Raw genomic sequence first — 9,453 nt, forward strand, 5'->3', positions numbered from 1 at the left:
TGTTCCCGGGTCAGAGCACCCTGTGTCCAGGCATCCCTCCCACTCAGTCAAGGCAGAGCCGAGCATACGAACCACCACAGGCTTTATTGCTCCAAAGTCAAGGTAAACAGAGAAAGCAAAGGCCAGAAGGCAGATCCAGCCCCGGGAGGCGCGCGTGGGCCCTGTGGCGGCCCTTCTCGCTGCACAGACTCCTGCAGGCAGGACTCTCCGGGACACAGGCCACCGGCTCCCGGACTGCTCGCCACTCGCTGGGAACCTGGGGCGAGTGCCCGCTGCTCTGGCCTTTTTGACGGAGGGGCAGAGGCCCTGCCCCATCTCCCAACCCCCCAGCCCGCCAGCACCCGCCCGATCCCCGCAGGGCACAGGTCAGGCTCCCTTCCACACGCAGCCCGGGGGCGAGCTCCCTGTGCCGACAGGAAGCTGCAGGAGTGACACACCCCCTTCCTGGATCAGGAGCCGCTGCTCCTCCTGGGAGGTAGACAGGTCTTATTCACGGCACACGTGGAGCGAGCACACACACACACACACACACACACACACACACACACACCAGCCTGGAGGCCTGGGGCCCAGCCCCGGCCTGAGGGTGGCCCAGAGGAGCCTGAAGGCATGTGTCCTCCACACTGGCCTGCAGGGCGCTGGGCTCAGCCCCTCGGGCTGCTGGGGACGCTGCTGACCGGCCCACGGGCATGTCCCCAGGCAGGACTGCCACACCCTGAAAGGCCCCCTGGGAAGCCAAGAGCCGGGCACCATCCTGGGCTGGGAGCTCAGAACAGGCCCGGCCTGGGCCCTGGAGGAGCAGCAGCAGGAGCTGGGCCCCAGACGGAGCATTCCCCACACCTGCCCACTCTGCCGGAGTGGCCAGGCCCCGGCAGACATGCCCAATAGCTGAAAGCCAGCGGGCAGAGCGGCCAGGGGGCTAGACCACGGGCACAGGAGGGTTTGGGTGTGGAAGGAGCCTGCAGGAGACCAGGGCACAGGTCCCAAAAGAGCCACTCTGGGGCTCCAGCTCTCCACCTGCCCAGGCCTTGCCCCCTGGCGGGCTGGCACCCGGGGCAGTGGGGACAGCCATCTGCCCAGCTCTCACAAGGCTTGGGCAGGCCGGCAGGGATACCAAGGTGGGGCAAGCTCAGGCCTGCACACAAGGCAGGAGCCCACTTCTTAGCACCGGGGGATGGGGAGGGGAGGCCGTGGGCTCAGCCAGGCCGTGGGCTACACCCTGGAGCAGTCTGTCCGAGGCCAAGGGAACTGGGGAGGCACCAGTCCCACCAGTTGTCCGGCTGCTGCTGAGGCTGCTGTTCCCGTGAGCCAGGAGCACCGTGGCCGGGCCATGGGCAGCAGCAGACAGCCCTCCGCCACTGCTCTGCCCTGAAGGCCGGGGGACAGAGGGGCCCAGCCCCCCGGAGGCCCTGCCTGGGGAGCAGAGGAGGCTCACTCGGCTGCTGGAGACAGGACCAGGGCTCCTCCAGGCTTCCCGGTCCCCATGGTTCTGCCGGCGGAAGCCGTCCGCCTGAGGCCTGTTTCCAGCCACACCAGGCCACCGTGGGGCCAGGAGGCCTGGTGGTGCAGAGCCCAAGTCCTATGGCCTGGCTCACCAAGGCTGGCCGTCCCATGTCCTTGCTGCTTGTCAAGGCCACAGAGCCCTGGCCCTCGCATCAGCTCAGGGCCAGGAGACGGCAAACTGGGAAGAGGGGCAGGCAGGGCTCCAGTGTGGGGACAGGTGCAGAGAAGCTGATGGGAGCTTGGTAAAGGCTCCTCCTCCAGCTGTCCCCCGGGGTCAATGCCTCCTCCTCCGGGCTGTCCCCCAGGGTCAATGCCTCCTCCTCCAGGCTGTCCCCGGGGTCAATGCCTCCTCCTCCAGGCTGTCCCCCGGGTCAATGCCTCCTCCTCCAGGCTGTCCCCGGGGTCAATGCCTCCTCCTCCAGGCTGTCCCCAGGGTCAATGCCTCCTCCTCCAGGCTGTCCCCGGGGTCAATGCCTCCTCCTCCAGGCTGTCCCCGGGGTCAATGCCTCCTCCTCCAGGCCGTCCCCCGCGTCAATGCCTCCTCCTCCAGGCTGTCCCCCGGGGTCAATGCCTCCTCCTCCAGGCTGTCCCCGGGGTCAATGCTTCAGGGCCCGTCCTCTTGAACTTGCTCACGCAGAACCTGAGGAGCGAGAGGGTGGGGAGGTCCCCGGGACCGCGTCACAGCTCCCCCTCCAGGGTCTCTGTGAGCTTCTCCTCGTCAGCCTGCTGCTTCTGCTGCTGAATCCGGGCGTAGGAAATGGCGTCACCCCTGGGGAGACAGCAAGGCAGGATCACAGCGGGAACAGGCCCCAGGCACACCCTCCCGGCCAGGAACCCCACGGTGACTGCAGGCACAGCCTCCTGGTTTCGGGAGCATGGTGCTGATGGCAGACGTGTCCTGTCACCCCTATCAGGGGTGCAGGCTGCCCGGATGCCAGGGGGGATGGCACCTGCCATGGAGCCGGGGGGCCTGCATGGGGAGGCTCTCACGAGCCCTGTCCACCATCCCGGCCACAGGCGGACCCTCAGGAGGCCTCACGGACCCTGATCATTCCCTGGAACTGCACACCCTGGAGATGCTGGCGGCTCACTGACCACCTCTGTGCCTCCGTTTCCACAACTGGACACCAGGGCCACTGCCAGTCCCTCCTCCCTGAGGCTTGGGGGGGAGGGGAGAGAACCCCCCCCCCCCCCCCCCGCCCTGGGCAGGCTGGGACGGGCGGACGCACTTTTTGCCCAGGGCCGAGAGTCCATACAGCACGCCGGTAGCGAAGGCGACAGCATTGCCCAGCAGAGTGGTCAGGGTCAGGCTGATGATGATGGGGACGACGGCCATCCTGAGGGAGAGGCAGAGGTCACAGAGGTCACGGGACACGCCACCACCTCCAGGCTCCCCCGTCCACCCAGCTCCTCCCTGACCACCAGGTACAGGGGGCCCCCAGAGGTCAGATGGGAGGGAGGCTCACACTGGCCTCCTAAGTCCTCCATCTGCCCAATTCTGGGTATCGCCATCGGATTCCTCAAAGGTCTGGGACCCCAAAAGGCTCAACAGCACTGAGATGGCCCACCCCTCCCGTCCATACAAACAGCTCTGTGCCTGTGGGCTCTGTGCCTGTGGCTCTGTGCCTGTGGGCTCCTCTGTGCCTGTGGGCTCCTCTGTGCCTGTGGGCTCTGTGCCTGTGGGCAGCCTGCTTCACCTGAGGCTCCATCTCTCGGTGGGGTGGGGGTCAAACCTCAGAGGCTTAGTGACTGAGCGAGGCGGCCGGGCATGTGCGGAGCTCCCCGCCGCCTGGGACAGCAGCTCTCAGGAAATGCGGGCTCCCCCGGCACAGGACGCCTGCACAGGCAACAAGGCCGAGCCCCGGTGGAAATCCACGAGGCCTGGGCCTCGCTGCCAGTGCCGGGTGCGGTCAGGCAGCACCGGCTCTGTCCTCCCTGGTCCTGACTACAGCTTGGCGCCACCTGGCGGCAGGTGTCCCCTTGGGCTTAAGTATCCGCGGGGCTGACCCCGGATGGTGGGGCTGAGATTGTTGGGGACTTGGATCAGCGGGCCGTCCTGCCACTTCCTGGACGAGCTGCCCACGCTCCCATCCCGCACCCCGGCTCCGCCCGCTGCAGGGAAAGCACAGAGGAGACACGGTTTGAACTGCACAGGCCCACACGTGCGCAGCCTTCTCCAATAAATGTGCGAGTGCTGAAAGTGCATTTAAACACGTTTTATTTCTTCCTATGACTTTTAACATTTTATTAACCTCAGAGAGGAAGGGAGAGGGAGGGAGATAGAAATACCAATGATGAGAGAGAATCATGGACCAGCTGCCTCCTGCCCGCCCCCCGCTGGGGATGGAGCCTGCAACCCGGGCCTGTGTCCTGACCAGGAATCGAACCGTGACCTCCTGGTTCATGGGCCAATGCTCAACCACTGAGCAACACCGGCCGGGCATCTTTCTTAGGACTGTAATGTTTCTCTTCTCTAGCCTACCTTATTGTGAGAATATAGTATATGGTGCCTGTAAGATTCAAAATGTGTGTCAACCCACTGTTTATGCTGCCAATGAGGCTTCTTTTAGTCAGCAGCAGACTGTAACACTTCTGTATTCAGGGAGCCAAAGGCTATAGAGGGGGTTTGACTGCATGGGGTTGGCACCCTAACCCCCGCGTTCTTCAGGGGCCAGGTGTAGTTACAAAACCTAAGTGATAAAGGAACAACAGAAACTACAAGAGAAAGACCACCGGGGGAAATCTGTCGAAATAAAATTAAAGGCAAACAACAGACTAGGCAAACACTGGCAGGTAATCTGGCAAAGGATTGAGGAAGTTTAATACAGAGACACACAGGACCTACTAAGGGGAACACCGAGATGCCAACAGCCAAGAGTACAGTGGACCCTCGCAGCCGTGGAAACCCTTCGCCTCAGAGGACAGACACCACGTGGGGACGGTGCAGGAGCCATCACCCTCCTCTGGGCAAAGCAGCCCAGGCCCCCGAGACCTTCTACCCAAGCACAGCCCGACCCAGGAACCCCACACCTGGGCATGCGTCCTGAGGCCATCACCTTCAGCACAGGAAGTTTTGGCGAAGGTCAAAGGTCGATTTAGACCACGTTCACAGAAGCAGGAGCGCATGCCCAGCTGAGGAACAATCCTGTAGGTAAAGGTGACCTGGGGGAGCCTGTGGTGACTCTGCGGACGTTTATGTCGTCGTGTTTAACTCTAAAAGCACAGGAACAGGTTTGCTCCTAACGCTGTCGCTGTACCAGCAGGTTTATCGCACCGTCTGAAGGCACAGACACACGTCACCATGGCCACAGGGAGCAGGCTGGGGGCAGCAACCTCCTACTTCCCACATTATCTCTAACGAACACGCATGACGGCTGACGTTCACAGAACGAAGGTCAGGGCCAAGGACGCAGATGCAGTGTCCGTGGCCCCGTGTTTAGATTCGGGGCAGGTGGCGCTGGGACGGGACTCCCATCTGAGCTCAGTCCCAAAGCGGGGCTCCGGGCGGGAAGGAACCCTGGGAACAGACGCCTCGCGCCCACCGCACAGGCCAGCCAGCCAGCAAAGCCTGCCTGCGGCCGCCAGCAGCAGCGGAGAGCGCAGGCGCGGGCACTGTGCTAGAAGCTTCCGCATATGGAACAGCTGCAGCCAGCGCCCCTCCGGAAGTGTCTGAAGCGCCTGGAGCGTGTGCTGGGTCTGCGGCCAGCTCGGCCAGCTCGGGAAGGCGGCGCAGACACCGGCACGCACGTCCCGATCGCCTGCCGCGGTCCCGCCTCTGGGACACACCACGCGGAGCCGTGCGGCCGGCGGCGGGTCTCCTGTCGGTGACCACGATGCCCAGGGGAACCCCAGGTGGAACCTCCACCAAGGCCCCCGCCGGGCAGCGTCGGGAGCAGGGCCCGCAGCCACAGCCTCACCCGCAATAGAAGACGGCCTTCTGCCAGGAGCGCAGCTGGTCCACCTTCGCGGCCACCGTGTTGGCGAACTCGATGAACGGGCAGCAGAAGGGTGCCTCGCAGAGCAGCAGGACGAAGGCATTGGTGCTGGAGGCGGGAGGGAGCGTGGTGACCGCTGGGCCCGCCAACGTTTCCCTCCCCGTCCCCTGAGCTCCTAACTGAACGAATGCCCCTGAGCAAGAATCAGGGTCTTCTCTTCACCCGGGCTGGACAGCCAGGCGTCCACCCCGTGTCCAGGCTGGGACAGCCAGGCGTCCACCCCGTGTCCAGGCTGGGACAGCCAGGCCTCCAGCCCGTGTCCAGGCTGGGACAGCCAGGCCTCCACCCCGTGTCCAGGCTGAGACAGCCAGGCCTCCAGCCCATGTCCCGGCTGGGACAGCCAGGCGTCCACCCCGTGTCCAGGCTGGGACAGCCAGGCGTCCACCCCGTGTCCAGGCTGAGACAGCCAGGCCTCCAGCCCGTGTCCAGGCTGAGACAGCCAGGCCTCCAGCCCGTGTCCAGGCTGAGACAGCCAGGCCTCCAGCCCGTGTCCAGGCTGGGACAGCCAGGCCTCCAGCCCGTGTCCAGGCTGGGACAGCCAGGCCTCCAGCCCGTGTCCCGGCTGGGACAGCAGGCCTTCAGCCACGTCAGGCTGGGACCGTTCGGCCATGGGCACTGAGGGTGCACACTGTCGTCGTGTTCTCTGTGGCTGGGTCAGGCACAGACCCTGGACTCTCCTGTCCACCTCCAGGTCTGGGGAAGGTCCCTGGGTGCCCTTATTTGGCAGAAACATAGGCTCAAGGCAGCCAAAGTCCCCGGCCGCCAGAGCAGAAACTCCCACAGCTCGCACTGCCCTCACCCAGCCTCCCACACGGCCGGGCCTCCCAGCGTGCCCTCCACAGTGCGGGGCCAACTCTCCCTCCCCCGGGGGCCAGGACCTCTCCCGTCAGGCCTGTCCCGTCGGGCCCGGGCCCGTCCCCATGCCTCGGCCGGCACAACTCCAGGCTCCAGCACCACAGCCCAGTCTCACCACCCTGAGCCCGAGGGCGGGTCTGCCCACCTCTGCGTTCCTCCTCCACCAGCCCTGCCCCCCTCCGTGGGCAAGCGCTCAGCCACTCTCGGTGCCTGGGGTGTCAGATGCAGCCAGTTCTCACCCCTCCCTGCCCTTCCCGCGGGCCCAGCTACCTGTAGGAAGCAGGCAAGGAACCTGGCAGGGTGTTCTAGTGCCCGGCCCGCGCCCGCTCTGGCCCGCTCCCTCTGCAGCCAGCACTGCTCGCCCACTCGGGGCAGGACTGCCTGATCCCAGCACCCACTGAGACCCGTCAGAAACCTTCCTTCCCGCGTAGTCATGGGGCCGGGGCGGCCTCGGGGCTCCCAGGGCGAGGGAGGCCCATGGACGTGGATTTGGAGCCCGAGGAGTCTGATGTTGTAGACATTACACCCAATACAGGCCGGGGTGGGCATTCCAGGCCCGGCCCTGACTGGGCTCAGGAAAGGCGAGCGAGGGGCATGGAGCAGGAGGAGGAAAAAGAGGAGGAGGGGAGGGGGAGGAGGGGGGGTGGAGGGGGAAGAGAGGGAGGAGGAAGGGAGGAGAAGGGGGAAGAGGAGGAGGGGGAGGAGGAGAGGGAGGAGAAGGGGGAAGAGGAGGAGGGGGAGGAGGAGAGGGAGGAGAAGGGGAAGAGGAGGAGGGGGAGGAGGAGAGGGAGGAGAAGGGGGAAGAGGAGGAGGGGGAGGAGGAGAGGGAGGAGAAGGGGGAAGAGGAGGAGGGGAGGAGAAGAGGGAGGAGAAGGGGAAGAGGAGGAGGGGAGGAGAAGAGGGAGGAGAAGGGGGAAGAGGAGGGGGAGGGGAGGAGGGGAGGGGAGGAGGGGGAGGGGGCGGAGGAGGGGGAGGGGGAGGGGGAGGAGGGGGAGCAGGTCCGCACCGTGGCCCCAGCCCCGCAGGAAGGCGTGTTACTCACATCATCCACGCGCCCGCCGCGATGTTCAGAGGGTGGATGGTGATGCAGCTGAACAGGCCCGAGATGGCGCACGCTTGAAGCAAGAGACACGGCAGGGTTGGCGGCGGGGAGGGACGGGGGAGACGGCCGCTGAGGGCAGCAGACAGGCAGGCCTGGGTCCCAATCCCAGCTCCATCCACGCCAGCCAGGGCCACGGCCGGGTGTGTCCTCGCTCACAGCCAGTCCCACGCCCGGCCCGCACCCCGCACGGCCAGGGGCCATGTGGGGGTGCATCCTCTTCTACCCTTGGAAGTGGCTTCTCGGATGCCCCCAATGGGGAGCTTTGCCCACCCCTCCCCTCTGCACCCTGCTCTCTCCACAGCTTCACCAGGAACGCCGGCAGCCTGCCAGGCAGGTCCGGGGCCCAGCGGCGCCATGCTGGTGAGGCCCCCGGAGCAGCCAGCAGCGCCAGGTCATTAAAGTTGCATGGCGCCTGTGCACCTGAGCCCAGCACGGCTGGAATTCCAGTTTTCCCGTGTAACCCTACGCAGGCGAGGGCGGGAGGCCCGGGCAGGCGAGCCCACTGCAATGGCTGCCCTCCTGTGCCCCCAGACTCCTTCCTGTCTGGGCACTCCCCGTACACATTCAGGCCGGGTGCCCAGAGCCACAGCACAGTGCCCATAAGACAACACTGCTCTGTGCTTGTCAGCTAAGCACCCCCCTACCCACCCCCCTCCACTCCCACCCCCCTCCTCCCACCCCATCTCACCTGCTGCAGCCAGGCTTGGGGAGGACCAGGCTCCCCGAAGCCAGGAGGGAGCACCCCCTCTGATCCGCCAGGGAAACAGCCCCTCCAGCTCGAGGGGATGGAGTCTTAAGGCCTGACCTCAAGCCCCCCGGCCTCTCTACAGAGCCACAGCCCGGCTGAACAGCAGGAAGGGGACCGGGGCGCCTGTGATCTGGGGGAGGGCCGGGCAGCCCAGCCCTAACCCTGCACCCCTGACTCCCCAGCCACCAGCTGGGAGGGCTGTGGGGCTGGAAGCGGGCGCTGGAAATGTTCCTCCTGGCAGATCTGACAGGGGCCTGCTCTGCCCGGACCCCAGCCTCTGTGCCAGGCTTCCGGTTCCTTCCCAGACCCCCGCTGTGCCCTCTCCCACCCCTCACCCAGTGCTGAGGGCAACAGGAAGAAGACAGCGGGCCATTCAAACAGCGTGTATGTGCCGTTTGTTGGAAGACCTGCCATAGGTCTTTCTTTTACTCTGGAGCAGACGGCCTTCCCAGGAAGGCTCTCCGGGGGCTTGAGCTAAATCCGCCGCCTGTCCCAGGAGCCAGGTCCGGGGGCGTGTGCCGCCGGGCTGGGGGCGGCGGGAGATGGATGGCCGGGCAGAGCTGGCCGCCTCCCTCAGCTCGCTCCTCCGCAGCGCCGGCCTCAGGAAGCACCCGCCCCGCTCACAGCCTTCGCCCAAGTCAACAGGTGGGGCGGCCGCGGGCCGGGCCGGGCCGGGCCGGGCCGGGCGGGGCGGCCGCGGAGCCCGGCGGCGCGCACTGTTCCCCCGCCCTCCGGCCTGGCCGCGTCCTGTCCCCGCGCGCGGCGCCCAGCTTCCCTCCCGGAACGTCCCGGAGCCCCAGCCCAGCCCGGAACCCAGGAGCCCGCGGCGGCCGGTAACCATAGCAACCGCCCGGCGCCGCTCGCCACGCCCCCGCCCGCGCGGCCCGCGGACCCCCGCCCCGGCCCAGCCCCGCGGGCGCGCGTGCGCAGTGGGCGGCAGGGCCGCCCCCCGCCCAGACCGCGAACTCACAGAGGGCCCCCAGCACCCCGGACAGGCGACACAGCCAGCGGTACCACCACGTCATGCCCTCGTCCTGCGCGGGCGGCGCGGAGTGCGCGGACGTCGCTGACGCCCCGCCGGAGCCGCTCATGGTGCCGCTACCCAGGGCGGCCCGCCGCCCTCACAAAGGGCTCCGGAGTCGGCCGCGTTGGCCGGTGCGCTGCCTTGTGGGTAGGCGGCCTTATTAGCATAGGGGGCGAGGCTTGCAGGGCCCAGGCCAGTAGCGCCCGACGCGCTGGTCTCATTTGCG

General features: G+C 66.5%; 1 protein-coding gene across 2 annotated transcripts; it reads right to left on the reverse strand.

The window, feature by feature from the left end:
• Positions 1-1,973: 1,973 nt before the first annotated feature.
• Positions 1,974-9,391, reverse strand: CACFD1 (calcium channel flower domain containing 1). Of its 2 annotated transcripts, XM_036420426.2 has the most exons (5): positions 9,174-9,380; positions 7,396-7,468; positions 5,421-5,546; positions 2,733-2,840; positions 1,974-2,272 (listed from the first exon to the last, which is right to left on the reverse strand). In XM_036420426.2, the coding sequence occupies exons 1-5, from the start codon at positions 9,292-9,294 to the stop codon at positions 2,182-2,184; spliced, it is 519 nt and encodes a 172-aa protein (XP_036276319.1). In that variant the 5' UTR covers positions 9,295-9,380; the 3' UTR covers positions 1,974-2,181. The 2 variants fall into 2 exon arrangements, with proteins under 2 accessions (XP_036276319.1, XP_045431140.1); XM_045575184.1 differs by lacking the exon at positions 5,421-5,546 and having other exon boundaries at positions 9,174-9,391.
• Positions 9,392-9,453: the final 62 nt, after the last annotated feature.

The sequence above is a fragment of the Pipistrellus kuhlii genome, unplaced genomic scaffold (assembly GCF_014108245.1).
Source record: "Pipistrellus kuhlii isolate mPipKuh1 unplaced genomic scaffold, mPipKuh1.p scaffold_m20_p_68, whole genome shotgun sequence".
NCBI lineage: Eukaryota > Metazoa > Chordata > Mammalia > Chiroptera > Vespertilionidae > Pipistrellus > Pipistrellus kuhlii.

Coding starts and splice junctions, on each gene's coding strand:
- CACFD1 (XM_036420426.2), bottom strand. CDS start 9,294: ATGAGCGGCTCCGGCGGGGCGTCAGCGACGTCCGCGCACTCCGCGCCG. Junction 5,547..7,395: donor GCGGCGGGCGCGTGGATGAT/GTGAGTAACACG, acceptor TCCCGCCTCCAG/CACCAATGCCTTCGTCCTGC. Junction 2,841..5,420: donor AAGGCCGTCTTCTATTGCGG/GTGAGGCTGTGG, acceptor CCTCTCCCTCAG/GATGGCCGTCGTCCCCATCA.